This window comes from Heloderma suspectum, chromosome 1 (assembly GCF_057233095.1).
Source record: "Heloderma suspectum isolate Gila_16-S chromosome 1, 16-S_ref, whole genome shotgun sequence".
NCBI classification, from domain to species: Eukaryota; Metazoa; Chordata; class Lepidosauria; order Squamata; family Helodermatidae; genus Heloderma; species Heloderma suspectum.
The window spans coordinates 15,356,059-15,372,669 of NC_139458.1; the positions used below are offsets into that span (position 1 = coordinate 15,356,059).

Genomic DNA, 16,611 nt, shown 5'->3' on the forward strand with positions numbered 1-16,611 from the left:
ACCTAACGGGCTTTAGTTATAGGATGGTAGCTTTTGGTTGAACATTAACAGTAAGGGCAATTGGGCAATGGAATCTGGCCATCAACACATCACATGGCAATGAATTATATAAGCTAACTATGTGATGTGTGAAGTATTGCTTTAGTCTATCCTGGATCTCCCCCACTGGCCAATATCAGTTGCTGGTCCATACTGCCCTGCTCCCCTTCATGGATCACTGCCTGTTGTGGCGAAGGGGCTTGCGTAACTCAGTAAAGCCATAAGCTATGCCGTGCAGGGCCACCCAAGACAGACAGGTCATGGAGGAGAGTTCTGACAAAATGTGGTCCACTGGAGAGGGAAATGGCAACCCACTCCAGTATTCTTGCCAAGAAAACCCTGACTGCTCATTGGAAGGACAGATACTGAAGCTGAAGCTCAAATATTTTGGCCACCTAATGCGAAGAGAAAACTCCCTGGAAAAGACCCTGATGCTGGGAAAGATTGCAGGTAAAAGGAGAAGGGGACGGCAGAGGATGAGATGGCTAGATAGCATCACCGATGCAATGAATATGAACTTGAGCACACTCCGGGAGAGAACGGAGGACAGGAAGGCCTGGCGTGCTATGGTCCATGGGATCAAGAAAAGTCGGATACGACTTAATGACTGAACAAAACTGCCCTGCTACTAGACTCAAACGCAATCCCATAATGATGTGGTTAGGTCTGATTATGTGTAACTCCTTTCTTTTCTACATTATCTGTCCACCCACTCCATTACCATTTCCTTCACTTCCCCTCTCATTGACCTTAAAATGACATGGCCAGATTGGGAAGCTTTTGACCATTTTGTTGGCGTGGGTTGTTTCCCCTGCCTCAAAAAGTTATGTATATGCACATCGGGCCATAGTCCATTTTTACAGAAAAGTTAAGCTAAGGGTTACGTGCACAATACCACCAGAGTGTGGTGCACAGTCACCAAAGATAAAAATCCTCACCACAAAATCACAGTATTGAGGTAAGAGATCTAGACTGTCCACAAACAGATGTAAATTTGTCACATTAAATTCACTGGCTGGAAATGCCCCAAGATTACCAACATCCTGGCACAGCCTGGAAAGAGGCAAAGAACCAAGTGGCCATGGACCCAGAATGACAGAGCATTTCAAGCCACAGGCTTACAATAACCCTCAGGATTAAATTAAATGCTGTGTGTTTGTCAGATATTTACACCCCAACTGCATACTGCAAAAAGAAAGTCTACAACACACACATAGCCTATACACAGAAATTAGTCCCACTTTATTCAATGTGGCTTGTTAGGAACATAGGAAGCTGCCTTATACTTAGTTAGACCATCGGTCCATCTGGCCCAGTATTAATGACAGTAACTGGCAGCGGTTGCAAGTAGGAGGTTTTCCTGCCCTACCTGGACATGCTGGGGATCAAACCTAGAACCTTCCGCATGCAAAGGTGGTCTACCACTGAGCTACAGCATCCTCATATTTCCCAGTAAATGTGCACAGGATTGCAACCAACGCTATAGACTAGAAAGGCAGTTTCAGTAAAAATTATTATCCAGATAGGGAAACTATGGGGAATATCTGCCCTGTGTTTTGTTTGTTTTTGCTGCAAAATGACAGATCAAACAAGCAATGTTTATAGTTTTATGCAATAGGGATTATTTTTTTTGGCCAAGTTGAGGCCTAAGTATCAAAAAGACAACAATCTTGAATCGTTCCAAGCTACTTAGGAACATTTTTCACAGATGTTTGTTATCAAGGGTTACAAAACAAAGAGGATTAGTCAAAACGTTTTAAAATACCTTTGCAAATCCTCAAATTCTATTACATTATATCTAAAAAAAGAGCAAGAAATGCTTTTTCAGTTACAGTATTGCAGAATGCTACACTGTACAAGAACGGATACAACTCCCTTCCAAAGCTGGAGAATATTTACTACAGTGTATTACAAAGCCCTAAAAGGGAGGAAGTCACAAGAGAGGTGGCGTATGTCCAGAACTTAGCTTCATTTTCTTTATCACCTAAAGTATCTGTCAGTTCCTCAAAACAGGAGTTTGTACACAATGTATTTCTTTTAAAATTTGGATATTACAAATTCCAGCTTTGACAGTTTATTGTAATGTTCACATATTTTTATTAGGTGATTTGTAATGGTAAAAATATGCCATTGTTTAGTGTGTCCCTCAGGCTAAATTCACATAGCCATTGGCAAGCAATCAGTTTAGACTCTGGCAAGACAGATCTGTCCCTACTGAGCAGCCCACTTGGCTAGGAGGGAGGGAGGGAGGGAGGGAGGGAGGGAGGGGTGGCCCAGCTGACATTTGGCTCTGAACCCACTTCCCACAGGCTTCAGCCCTGCCCACCTCTGGCATATGACCCTTGAAAGATTACCTACAATGGAATGCAGCCCTCAGTAGAAAAAAGGCTGCCCACCCCCGGTTTAAAGGAACAAATTGATAGTGATCTTGAACAAGAAGTGAACCTGCTACTTTGATATAAGTGGGAATATTCTAATTGGAGCCCTTTCTCCACTTTAGGGTATATATGTACGACATGCTTAAACTGGCTTGATACTCATTCTTTTTCCTCAGGGAATGCTGAAAGCTGTGACCTCTAATGGAAGAAGTAGATGTTACTTCAGTAGATACATGATCCCAAACAGATTTCTGCAATGGTAACATGAATATGCAGGGAGCACTTGCAGGGGAGAATTGGTTGGTGTGGAAAAGGTTACGCCTCCCCCAATTCTCACCTGCAAATGTCTCCCTTGGCAGTGCTTCCCCCATCTGGACTTATTTCTAGACTTAGAACCTGGCTGAAGAAAAAATGGGTTAAAAATGGCTAGGGAAGACATTTGCAGGGGAGAATTAGTGAGCAGGGGTACACTTCAGCACTTCCTGTCTGCCAGTTCTCCCCTGAAATTGCCCCCCCACACACACACACACAGGCACCAGGAACTCAGAACCTCCTGACATGACCAATGTGTAGCACAGGCGCCATAAGCAGCACAGGCGCCATAAGCAGCACAGGCAAAAGGAGATTTTGGCACTTGTGGACATGACTAAGGAATAGTCAGGTCTGCATTCCTACCTGCCTGCCTGGCATCAGACTCTACCTACAGAAAACAGCCATCCAAACCAATTAGGGTGAAGGTATGGATACCCCTGTTACAGCAGCCTAATAGGATCCATCTATCACCACAATGGAATAGACTCTCTCTCACAGCAGTATGCATGCAGCTGTTGATATAGACTTATATCCAGATGTAGGTGCCTTTGCCTGATTTGGGGGGGATTCACCCTTTACTCTCATTCCCCCCACACACACATACACAACCAGCAAGGTCCCCCGAACCCCCTGTATAGCATTTTTGGGAGGCTGAAGGGGCTGCCATTTCATTTCATTCATTTCATTTATTATACTTCTATACCACCCCATTGCTGAAGCTCAAATTAAAAACAATTACAAATACATTATACAAAGCTATGGGGAGGAGGGCTGGCGGTGACACCTCTACCAGTGCAATTGTTGTTGTTCAGTTGTGTCCGATTCTTCGTGACCCCATGGACCATAGCACGCCAGGCCTTCCTGTCCTCCACTCTCTCCCAGAGTGTGCTCAAGTTCATATTCATTGCATCGGTGATGCTACCTAGCCATCTCATCTTCTGCCGTCCCCTTCTCCTTTTACCTTCAAGCTTTCCCAGCATCAGGGTCTTTTCCAGAGAGTTTTCTCTTCGCATTAGGTGGCCAAAATATTTGAGCTTCAGCTTCAATATCCGTCCTTCCAATGAGCAGTCGGGGTTGATTTCCTTTAGGATGGACTGATTGGACCTCCTTGCAGTCCAGGGGAGTCGAAAGAGTCTTCTCCAGCACCGCAGTTTGAAAGCATCAATTCTTCGGCGCTCAGCCTTCCTTATAGTCCAGCTCTCACAGCTATACATTACTACTGGGAAAACCATAGCTTTGATTAGACGAACCTTTGTCGGCAAGGTGATGTCTCTGCGTCTTACTATGCTGTCTAGGTGTGCCATAGCTTTCCTCCCAAGGAGCAAGTGTCTTTTAATTTCATGGCTACAGTCACCGTCTGCAGTGATCTTGGAGCCCAAGAAAGTAAAATCTGGCACTGCTTCCATTTCTTCCCTTTCTATATGCCAGGAAGTGATGGGGCCAAATGCCATGATTTTAGTTTTTTTAATGTTGAGTTTCAAACCAGCTTTTGCACTCTCCACTTTCACCCTCAACAAGAGGCTCTTGAGATCCTCTTCGCTTTCTGCCATTAGGGTGGTATCGTCTGCGTATCTGAGGTTGTTGATAATTCTCCCGGCAATCTTAATTCTGACCTGTGATTCATCCAACCTGGCGTTTCTCATGATGTACTCTGCATATAAATTAAATAAGCAGGGTGACAATATACAGCCTTGTTGTACTCCTTTCCCAATTTTGAACCAATCAGTTGTTCCATGTCCGGTTCTTAATGTTGCTTCTTGACCCTCGTATACAGTTTTCTCAGGAGACAGGTAAGGTGGTCTGGTACTCCCATCTCTTTAAGAATTTGCCACAGTTTGTTGTGATCCACACAATCAAAGGCTTTAGCATAGTCAATGAAGCAGAAATAGACGTTTTTCTGGAATTCTCTTGCTTTCTCCATGATCCAGCGAATGTTGGCGATTTGATCTCTAGTTCCTCTGCCTCTTCGAAACCCCGCTTGTACTTCCGGTAGTTCCCGGTTCACATGCTGCTGAAGCTTAGCTTGTAGGATTTTGAGCATCACCTTGCTGGCATGTGAAATGAGCACAATTGTGCGGTAGTTTGAACACTCTTTGGCGTTGCCCTTCTTTGGAATTGGAATGTAAACTGACCTTTTCCAGTCTTGCGGCCATTGTTGAGTGTTTCAAATTTGTTGGCATATTGAATGCAGCACTTTAACAGCATCATCTTTTAGGCTTTTAAACAGCTCAGCTGGAAGACTGTCATCTCTGCTAGCTTTGTTGTTAGTAATGCTCCCTAAGGCCCACTTGACTTCACTCTCGAGGATGTCTGGCTCAAGTTCAGTGAGCACACTATCATGGCTATCAGGGACATTCAGATCTTTCCTGTATAGTTCTTCTGTGTATTCTTTCCACCTCTTCTTATCTCATCTGCTTCTGTTAGGTCCTTGCCTTATTTGTCCTTTATCATGCCCGTCTTTGCACAAAACATTTCCTTGAGATCTCCAATTTTCTTGAAGAGATCTCTAGTCTTTCCCATTCTGTTGTTTTCCTTGATTTCTTTGCATTGTTCATTTAAGAAGGCCTTCTTGTCTCTCCTTGCTGTTCTCTGGAACTCTGCAATCAGTTGGATATATCTTCCCCTTTCTCCCTTGCTTTTCGCTTCCCTTCTTCCCTCAGCTACTTGTAAAGCCTCATCAGACAGCCACTTGGCTTTCTTGCATTGCTTTTTCTTTGGGATGGATTGAGTTGCTCCCTCCGTCCATAGTTCCTCAGGCGCTCTGTCTATCAGGTCTAATCCCTTAAATTATTCCTCACCTCCACTGTATATTCATAAGGGATATGATTTAGGTCATACCTGAATGGTTTAGTGGTTTTCCCTATGTTCTTCAATTGAAGCCGAATTTTTGCAAGAAGCAGCTCATGATCTGAGCCACAGTCAGCTCCAGGTCTTGTTTTTACTGACTGTATGGAGCTTCTCCATCTTTGGCTGCAAAGGACATAATCAATCTGATTTCGATATTGACCATCTGGTGATGTCCATGTGTAGAGTTGCCTCTTGTGCTGTTGGAAAAGAGTGTTTGCTATGATCAGCGTGTTCTCTTGGCAAAACTCTATTAGCCTTTGTTCGGCTTCATTTTGTACACCAGGGCCATTCCTGCCTGTTATCCTGGTGATTTCTTGACTTCCTACTTTAGCATTCCAATGCCCTATGATGAAGAGATTATCTTTTTTTGGTGTTAGTTCTAGAAGGTGTTGTAGGTCTTCATAGAACCGATCAACCTCAGCTTCTTCGGCCTCAGTGGTTGGGGCGTAGACTTGAATAACTGTGATGTTGAATGGTTTGCCTTGGATTCGTACTGAGATCATTCTATTGTTTTTGAGATTGTACCCCAGGACTGCTTTTCCCACCCTTTTGTTGACTATGAGTGCTACTCCATTTCTTCTAAGGGATTCTTGCCCACAGTAGTAGATATGATGGTCACCTGAATTAAATGCACCCATGCCTGTCCATTTGAGTTTGCTGATTCCCAAGATGTCGATGTTCAATCTTGCCATCTCATGTTTGACCACCTCCAGCTTACCTTGATTCACTGATCTGACATTCCAGGTTCCTAAACAATATTGTTCTTTACAGCATCGGATTTTCTTTTCACCACCAGACACATCCACAGCTGAGTGTCCTTTTGGCTTTGGCCCAGCTGCTTCACTCTTTCTGGTGCTACTTGGAAATACCCTCTGCTCTTCCCCAGTAGTATATTGGACACCTTCCAACCTGAGGGGCTCATCTTCCGGCGTCATCTCTTTTAGCCTTGTGATACGTTCCATGGGGTTTTCTTGGCAAGAATACTGGAGTGGGTTGCCATTTCCTTCTCCAGTGGACCACATTTTGTCAGAACTCTCCACCATTACCTGTCCGTCTTGGGTGGCCCTGTATGGCATAGCTTATGGCTTCACTGAGTTACGCAAGCCCCTTCACCACAACAAGGCAGTGATCCATGAAGGGGACCAGTGCCATTGCCCACACCTAAATCTGGATCCAATCCACAGGCTACTGTGCATGTGTGTAGGCTATTTATCAATTAGAACTTAGCATTACATCACTGTCCCCACATTATAAAGACACTCACACACCTTTCTGGAATTCACACCGTTTCTGCATCTTTATACAACAGTTGCCAAGACTACAGTTGCCAAGACTGACTGAAAAAGCAAGAATCCTTGAGTCCTTTGAACTCTTCTTCTGTGCTATAGCACCTTGCACCAAGCATCACAAGAAGAGCTCCAAGTCGCACAAAGCAGATTGAAGCTTAGTTTATGCTTGCAACAGAGTACTCAAATGAGTGCTTTGCCATGAGTACAGCCAGAAGCACAGTATGAAACCTCTGTTTCACAAAATATAGAAAGTCAAACCTAACAGTGAAGAAAATTATGCAGCTGCTGTTTACAGCAATGTAACTGAACTCCATCTCTAAACACACATGGATAAATGAAAACACATTACTAATACTGGGCAGTATCTTATGTTGCCCCCACACTAGTGGAAACGACCTCTACTGCAACAGGAACTACCGCATTCTGAAACAAATGAAAATGAGCAGAAATGGTTGGTTTTTAGTGGTGCTCACGGGAGGGAGCTATGCCGGTGTGCCCCGTTCCAGAAATTAGAATTTCCGCTTATTTACAGGGTTGTTTCAAGAACCTCTAGTTCCTGTTGCACTAGCAGACAATTCTGCTGGCGCAATAAAACTAGCACAGGCTCAGTGGCACTACAGGATACTGCCCATTTTCTTACAGAATAAGTATCTTGGCAAGGGGAAGACCAGCTGAGCCGCACACATCAGCCAATGAAGGAACAGTTGCAGGGAGCTTGTTTCACACTTCCCTGCCAGAAAGAACACCTATAAGAACTTTGAAACTAAGAACTGATGACTGAGTTTTGCTTTTTTCCTCCTTCCCCCCAATCCTTTTTCTTTCTGTATTGTGTCTTTTAGATTGTAAGCCTGACAGCAGTGACTATCTTATTGTTAATCTTTGTAAGCCACTCTGGGAGCCTTTTTGGCTAAAGAACAAGATAAAAACACTGTGAATAAGTAAATAAATTCTGAGTAATCGTCATTCAGGTTTCTTTCCTTCCTTCTCCATCATTTCTCTGTAATAGTACAAACATCAATACTAACACCATGCATATAACACACAGCTGCAATAAAAAGAGACCAAACAAATATCTCTGTGGCCATAAAGCATAATGTACCAGAATATGAACTATTTTTCCTTTGGGATTTTCAACAATCATTGGCATGCTGTGTTTACTAAACATATATTCTCAGAAGTCAATATAACTATTCTCATTAAAAAGAAACAATTCTACAGTTTTAAGAGTTATTAGTGGTGACGAAAATGTTTATGGTATTTTGGGACCAGCTTACTTTGTTTTCTTTAGCTCCAAATTGGGGATCTTTAATGTCTTAAGAACACATGCACACACACCTCTATTAGATTAGGGATGGAACTCTGGAAACACTTCAGTTATCCCACAGCTAGCAGCTGTTCTGCCTACATATCTGTTTTTCATATCCAGTTCGCAAATTCTGTAGACTGCTCAAGGAATTTAAATGAACAGTGGCATATAAATACCTTAAATAAAACAATAAAATTAATGGAAATACATTTTAGAGACAACCCTTGTGTCATTTTTGTACACATATATATATATGTATACTTATATATGCATGTGTGTGCAGTGTAGGAATAGTCGTGTTGTAGAACCCATACATACATGAGGAAAGGCGAGAGAAAAACCTTAGATTGGAGGCCAATCAGAAAAAAAGATGAAACTTGTTTTACAGCACAATCCTTTGCATGTTTACTCAGAAGAATTAAACCCCACTGTGTTCAATGGGGCTTACTCCAAAGGACTGCAGCCTTAATTACGTGAAATCTTATTGGTGTTCCTGTTTTTTATCCAAGTATGTTTGAAATGAACAGCAAAGCTTGTGGAAACTAAACCACTTTACCAGCAAGCTTTTTCTTGACAGCATTCACAGAGTCTTAATTATTAGAGCTCGGGGTGGGGGGAGGCTAATGATATATTTCTTCATTAGGCCAGCATTTGTAGACCTTTTCCTCTTGTTTGGAAACTCCCTCTTCTGTTTTTATTACATCCTCTTGCATTTTATTACACTCCTCTTGCAGTCCATGTTTTACATCCTGATTGGATGCACAGAGAAAATGTTTCGCTGAAGAGCTCTTCTTTCAAACCTGAGCTAGTGCCAACAGCTTTTATAAGAGAACAATGGTTTCAGGAGTATTAATAAGGAAACAATTCATTTCAAATGTTTACGACCTCAGACCTTGTTAAAAAAAAAAAAAAGAAGCATCCGTGTGCGCACACACATCAAGAATTAAGTCCATGCGCTTTAAACTTTATTGTATCAATTGTTCATAATGCAGACACGGGCATAGTTTGACATCTGACATTTAGACTCAAACGACATGTTATGAAACCTCCGAATCTGATTGGATATAGCTGGGAATAAATTCTAGACCAGCATTATGGCCAGACCAACCATTGCATGGTACCATCAACTTCCTCTATAGCTGTATCTAATTTAGGATGGGACCAACTGATCATTCAGTAAACATGAATTTCTCCTATTAGTCCTCAAAAAATACTCAAAAGAATTTTATTTAAAATAAGCTATTTTAGGCAAATGTATAGAATGTTCTAGAAATGAATTTAAAGAATTAGTGTTACAAAAACTACTTCTAGCCTTCCACTATAAAAGCTGACATCAGAAACAGAATTTACCACATAAATACAACAGTAATAAGAAAATGACCTAATCCCTGCCCAGGAACTTCTCCAGCTGGTACATTCCTGGCTTGCCCAACCCCAACAGATGGCTACCAGAGGTACAATGACTTCATGAGACTACAACATCAGAGACAACAATAAAATGAAGCACAAATCTTGAAGGAGGCAGAAACTCAAAAGCCCCAATATGGCTGCTTGTATAGTTACTGTAGGGAAGATTCATACACAGAAACAGGCTTCTGCATATGGCGCTCATGCAAACATATGAGCGTAAATCTTCTCATCCAGGACTACTAGCTGCTGCATGCATCTAGTTGGTTGCAACTGCAGTTGGAGCTGGGTCAACGTCTGCATACTCATATGCTATGCACATTTACTTGGAAGTATAAGGCTCCAATCCTATGCACACTTACCTGGAAGCAATCCCCATTAGACACAGTGAGACATTCAAGAAAACCTGTGCCTGTGTTGTTTTGTAATGTGTGGACCTGGAAACTCTGGGCTGTTTATGGGTAAAACAACCCAGAGTTAACCCAACAACTGCCCGTGGTTTGTTTATGGGTTAACTCTGGATTATTTAACCCATAAACAACCCCCAGAGTTTCCAGGTTCACACATCACAAAACAACCCAGGAACGGGGCGTGGCATACGAATTGCAGTGTGACATGTGAACTGGCCCACTGTGTGTCAGGTTAGCAAAGTAGTTCTAAACTAGAGATAAGGATTTAGATGCAGTAGGAGAAACCCTGGCGTACGTTATTTGTTTACTCAGGTTTGTAAATTGCTACAAACATCTAATTCATCTACATATTGGGGGAAAATACCTTGAACTTCTAACTGAGGCAATAGAAAATAATTTTCTTCCAGGGGCCATACATCACCTGGCTTCTAGACTAGCTCCCACACATTAAATCATACATAGTGCCGGAATATAAGATGCTCAAAGGTTACAAATGAAGCCTCCTTGAGAACATACTATAGAGAAGTCCTTATCAGCATATGAATTCTGGAATTATAAAGACCAATCCTTCTGTTTGCCTAAACACTGACGTAGTAAAGGATTCTTTCAATTTTGCATGAATTTTTTAAAAAAACAGCAGCACTTCATATTTTCAGCAGACCATTTGAGCAGTAATACAGGAGCCTTGACTAAGCACTTAATATGAAAGAAGGAAGGGCCCTTACCTGCCACCGTCCATAGCTGAACAAAACTAGTGCCATAGGGATGGCAGTGCCCGACATGGCATGGGTAGAGGGCATGCTGTATTCAGAGTTGTAGAAAACTTCCAGTTTCACCACCGGTGGGGAAGCAGGCCTTGGCCAACGGATAACATCCTTGGTACACTGACCCAGGTACATGACCCAAACCCAAACAATGATGAGCCTCCTTCCCAGCCAAGCATCCACATTCCAGAAGCAGAAAGGGAAAAAGAGGATATAGAAGAGTTCGTTGCCCAGTTCTGTGCCCAGACCGAACAGGTAATAAAGGAAGGGGTTGCTGATTGAGAACGCCTGGCATACAGATTCTTCGGCCAGGGAGTTGCGACGAGGCTGCCTTTTCGAACCCCAGCTGTGTGGCTTGCCTTCCCCAGAAATCTCCCCATTCTTCATGCCATTCGAGCACCCTGCGCCGTCGCCCTTCTCATCCACCTTAGAGGGGCCTTGGAATCGGTGTCGCCCGCCACCTTCGCCGTCTGGGCAGCTCCCGTTGGCCAACACGGCGTCCGACCCCTCCGCCTGAGCAACGGTGCCAGAGCCCCAGTGCACACCGCACAGCTGCTGGAAAGTGGCAACTTTCTCTGGATCCTGCAGGTAACTGAAGAGGTGACTGAGCAGGGACATGCTGAAGGGCGCCTGCCACCAAGAGCCGAGCCAGGCCAGGCCAGGGAAACCCCAAGCCCCAAATCAGGTGCCTGCGTGCGTGTGGGGGGTGGAATGCCAGAGCAGTGATGCACCGAGGAGGAGAGATCTGGAAGCGCTTCAGGCCGACGTCCTTCTTTTTCAGAGAGGGGTAGGGCAGACGTAGTGAGCCCCACCCCCAAAGAACGCGGGTGTGCGGGGGGGGCGGCTTGGGAGCTATGGCACAGGCACCACGGGCTTGGGTGCCCCCCCAGGAAGAAGGGGCGACGGGAGAGGAGTGGGGGGCCGGCTGCGCGAGGGGGCAGGGCGGGGAGGGAGCCGCCAGGGGGCTACGCAGGCGGTGGGAGGGAGGGGCGAAGCGATGGGGCTGAGCCGTGGGGCGGGGGCGAGGTTTTGGGGAGGGGGAGAAGAGAAGGCTCGAGGGCAGGCGGTGGCTCGACGGCGGCCTGAGGGGGGCGGTTAAAGCCCTGCTTGGGCGTGGGGGAGGGGGCGGTTTACCTCAGGCGACGCGGAAAGGGGAGGAATGGGGGGCGCGTGTGCCGGGGGGGGCGGCTGGGGGCAAGAGCGGGAGCTGCGGCTGCGAGGCGGAGATCCTGCCGAGAAACGCGGTCGGTAGCTGGGCCGGCCAGTCAGTCGGCTGGGCGAGCCGTCATTCCGCCCGGCGTCGCCGATCTGTCAGGCGCTCTCCCTCTCCCCTCAGGCGCTCGCTCTCGCGCGCGCGCCCGCTCGCGCCCGCCCGCGCAGCTCCCGCCCCGGGCAAGTCCCGCCCGCTGCTCCTGCCGCCGCCGCCGCCGCAGCGCGCACGCGCGGCCTCTCTCCCCCGCGTTGTCCAGAGCGTGGCCGCGCGCTTGAGACAAGGCGCGCGAACTAGCAAAGGGGAGGGGGAGGGGGAGCCTCGTGGCGTGGCGCGCACGCGCAGGATCGGCCGCTCCGTTCGCAGGCGCCCAGCTTCCACACCCACCCCCCCGCCCCGGCTTTTTAAAACAAGGACAAGAGCAGTGGCGGCTGGTGGCTCCGATTTCGGTGGGGCCGCGCATCCTTTCTGAGTCCCAGCCCGAACCAGCCAGAGCTCTAAAGGAGCTGCCCGAGGTGCTGAACCCTAGTCCCCGAATAGGTCCAGCAGGCTGGATAGCTCCCTTAGCGCTCTGACGGGTCCCGACTGAAACCCAGAGTGGATGCGCCGCCCCACCGAAATCGGAGCCACCAGCCGCCGCTGGACCAGAGTAAGAGTGAAAGGTTGGTTGTTGTTTACTCGTTCAGTCGCTTCCGACTCTTCGTGTCTTCATGGACCAGCCCACGCCAGAGCTTCCTGCCGGCTGTCGCCCCCCCCCCAGCCCCCCCAAGGTCGAGCCCATCACCTCCAGAATATCATCCATCCATCTTGCCCTTGGTCGGCCCCTCTTCCTTTTGCCTTCCACTTTCCCTAGCATCGGCATCTTCTCCAGGGCATCCTGTCTTCTCTTGATGTGTCCAAAGTACTTCAGTTTTGCCTTTAATATAATTCCCCCAAGTGAGCAGTCTGGCTTTATTTCCTGAAGTATGGACTGCTTTGTTCTTCTTGCAGTCCAAGGCACTCTCGGAATTTTCCTCCAGCACCACAGTTCAAAAGCATCTATCTTCCTTCGCTCAGCCTTCCTTATGGTCCAGCTCTCGCAGCCATAGGTTACTACAGGGAATACCATTGTTTGAACTATGCAGACCTTTGTTGTCAGTGTGATGTCTCTGCTCTTCACTATTTTATCACGATTTGTCATTGCTTTCCTCCCAAGAAGTAAACGTCTTCTGATTTCCTGACTGCAGTCAGCGTCTGCAGTAATCTTTGCGCCTAGAAAGACAAAGTCTGTCACCGCCTCCACGTTTTCTCCCTCTATTTGCCAGTTATCAATACGTGTCTCTTTTTTCCGTCCTCTCACTGCTGCTTTGAGTTTACTGCATGGGGCATGCAGCATCCGCATTCTCCCACCTTTGGCTTTGCTGAAGGACAAGCGACATCATCATCACCATCATTTTAGCTAAACCTCGTCTTTCTACCATAAATGGCGCTCGAGGAGGCCAGCAACAATACAGCGCTAGGTGAAATACAGAACTTGAATCAAAACATAAAAGCAAATCAGTTAAAAACACATCCATACAATTAAGAAACACACAGCGCCCACCAGTTCAAACCTATTTCAGTAAGTGAACAAGTCAGCTTATGTTGCAATCCTATACTCACTTACTTGGGAGTAAACCCCATTGAACTCAAAGGATAGGATTCTTCTTCCCTCCCCTGCCTTTTTAATGTCTTGCCTGAATTTAACATCTAGGGGGGGCTGGAAAGCTTTCACAATTTTTTTCTGGTCTTTTGGTGGGTCTAATAAAGGTATTGCAGCAAAATGGATTTTAGAATTTTCCTTATTGTCAACACAGTTACCTTGGCTATTTTGTCTGAAAAAGAACGTCTTTGCCTACCGCAGAAGTTTATCAAAGATGCAGTTATCCAGGCCTCCCTTGGCAGGGAGTTTTTCCTTCAATTAATCTAATGCAGGGATGGGCAACTTATGGTACTCCAGATGTTTTTGCCTACAAACATCTGGAGGGCCACAAGTTACCCACTCTAGATCTAATGTGTGTTTGTTTTACTCAGATGTACATCCCACAGAGCTCAATAAGCCTTGCTTGCTTTTAGAGATACTTTAAAAGTGAAACAGTTGTATTTGCTGCTCTCAGGGTGCAATCCTATACCCACCTACCTGGAAGTAAGACCCATTGAACTCCATAGGACTGAGTAGACATTAGATGATTGCATTATTATGCTGAAATCCTGTGTGCTCTTCCCTGGGAGTAAACCCCAATTGGACTTTACTTCTGCCATGCCTAGGATTGCATTGCTGGTTCATCGTGTCTCTCTTGCTTTTACTTAATGGTTACTGATGTTAGGTTATATCTCTTTGATTTGGTGATGAATCTTAAATGTTTTGCAAGGTGCTTTGGCTGCAAAGTAGGGCATGATAAATAAATGTGGGGGGAAAGAGTAAAATTGCAGTGAGGGGGCAGTTTGTGGGGTAAAGCTATCTTCTTGTTTTGAAAGGTTTTGCTGCTTGCTGCACTCTGGCAAAGCCACACTGTTTCCCAGTCATATGCCACCCTCCACCCCAATCAGGCACCACTAGGCTCTACTCCCTGCCCGCCACCACCACCACCACCACCACCACCACCATCCCTCCAGCTCACAGTCTCCAGCCATTGCATCTTTGAGCCTCAGGAAACCTAGCAACTTTAGAAGAACTTACCACCAAAGAAATTGTGCAGAGGCTGCAGTCCCATGACTAGCTGCACAGTGAAAATATCACTTCTACCCTTCCCTTCCTCAGGCTTTCCAGAGAAGTTTGAAAGATAGAGGGAAGGATGTTCTGTAAGTAGTGCTGAATAAGGGGAGCAAAGTTGAAAAAAACATTTCCCGACAGCTTTCGTTGCACAATCAATGAACTGTGTCACTATATTCTATGTAAGGATTTCGAGTGGGTGGATGGGGTCTCTTGAGAGGAAAGCAAGGGTGATATGCTGGAGAAAAGGACTGGAAATATAGAGGAGCTGGGTGTGGTTTCTGCTGGAAAGTTTAACCTTGTTTTGCTCTACTTAATTACAAGTGTATGTCATTATATGCAATATGGAGATAACAATGTGGACCTACCTGGCAGGGTTGTTGTGTATGGTTTACTGAGCATTTTCTGCTTCTGGAGAGAAGCGCCTACAGCTTGTCACACTCACAAACACATTCCTAGCTACAATATACCTTCATGTGGATTTTAATTGTAAGCTGCTTTGAGGACCAAGAGCAGGGCATACATTTATTGCATGAATAAAGTGCATGGAATCTTTTGAACGTGCAAAAAGGCACCTCATAAATGCGATTGTTATATGTAAAGCAGTGGAAATGCTGTAACTTGCTCTGATACGTCAGGATGTTCTTTAAAAAAATGTCTACACAACAGCTAAAATCCTTCCAGTTCTCCAAGTAAGCAACTTCCGCCCTATTGTCTGACCAAAAAAGCCACCTCCAAAACTAACAGTGATTGATTGTTGAAAGGAGAGAAGTGCCAAGCTCAAGCTGGGTTAGAAATCATACTCCTAAATATAGAAACCCTTCCCTCCTCCCAATTCCAAATGTTTATGGCTAGAAAAGAATCCTGCCTGAAACTCTGGAGAGACGCTGCCAGTCAGTGTCTGAGCCAGATGGACCAATAGTCTAACTCAGTATAAGGCAGTTTCCTGAGTTCCTAACTGGCTCAAATCAGGGCCAGCCCAAGATATTTTGCTGCTTCAGGCAAAGGTCCATTCCTGTCACTGGAGCCCGAGGTGGCCTGAAATACTTGGGGCCAGCTTTGGCTGATCTGCCAGCTACGGCCTTTCCTGGACAGGGATAACCTAGCCCCAGTAGCACATGCGCTGGTAACTTCCTGATTAGACTACTGCTGTGCACTTTACGTGGGGCTGCCCTTGAAGACAACTCAGAAGTTGCAGCTAGTGCAAAATGCAGCAGTTATACTGTTGGCCGGAACAGCTCGTAAAAATCAGGGATGGCGTCAGGAAGGCTAAAGCTGAGAACGAGCTGAGGTTAGCGAGAGATGCTAAAAGCAACAAAAAGGCTTTCTTCAGCTATGTGCAGAGTAAAAGACAGAGGAAAGAAATGGTGGTTCAGCTATTAGATAAGGATGGCAAAATGATAACGGATGACAAAGAAAAGGCAGAGGTGCTCAATGCCTACTTCAGTTCAGTCTTCTCCCCAAAGAGGGTCTATGACCCCCCTGGCAAAGGCGAAGTACAGGCTGAAGGGGCAGGATTGCAGCTGGAGATCGATAGGCATATGGTCAAGGAACACCTAATTACTTTGAATGAGTTCAGATCTCCAGGGCCAGATGAACTGCATCCTAGAGGAATAAAGGAACTGGCAGAAGAACTCTCAGAACCACTGTCTATTCTCTTTGAGAAATCATGGAGGACGGGTAAAACGCCAGATGACTGGAGGAGGGCTAATGTTGTCCCTATCTTCAAAAAGGGCACAAAGGAGGAACCTGGGAACTACAGACCAGTCAGTCTGACATCAATGCCTGGGAAAATTCCAGAGCAGATCATAAAGCAATCCGTCTGTAAGCACCTTGAAAACAATGCAGTGATTACTCAAAGCCAACATGGATTTGTCAAGAACAAATCCTGCCAGATGAATCTGATCTCATTTTTTTT

At 45.6% G+C, this 16,611-nt stretch overlaps 1 protein-coding gene across 1 annotated transcript in view; it reads right to left on the reverse strand.

The window, feature by feature from the left end:
- The window catches only part of SGPP1 (sphingosine-1-phosphate phosphatase 1), a 31,707-nt gene extending 19,567 nt beyond the window's left edge, over positions 1–12,140 (reverse strand). The window contains exon 1 of the mRNA XM_084836799.1: positions 10,714–12,140. Within this exon, the coding sequence (XP_084692925.1) occupies positions 10,714–11,370 (657 nt within the window). The 5' untranslated portion in view covers positions 11,371–12,140. The remainder of the gene's footprint in view (positions 1–10,713) is intronic.
- Between the last annotated feature and the right edge of the window lie 4,471 nt (positions 12,141–16,611).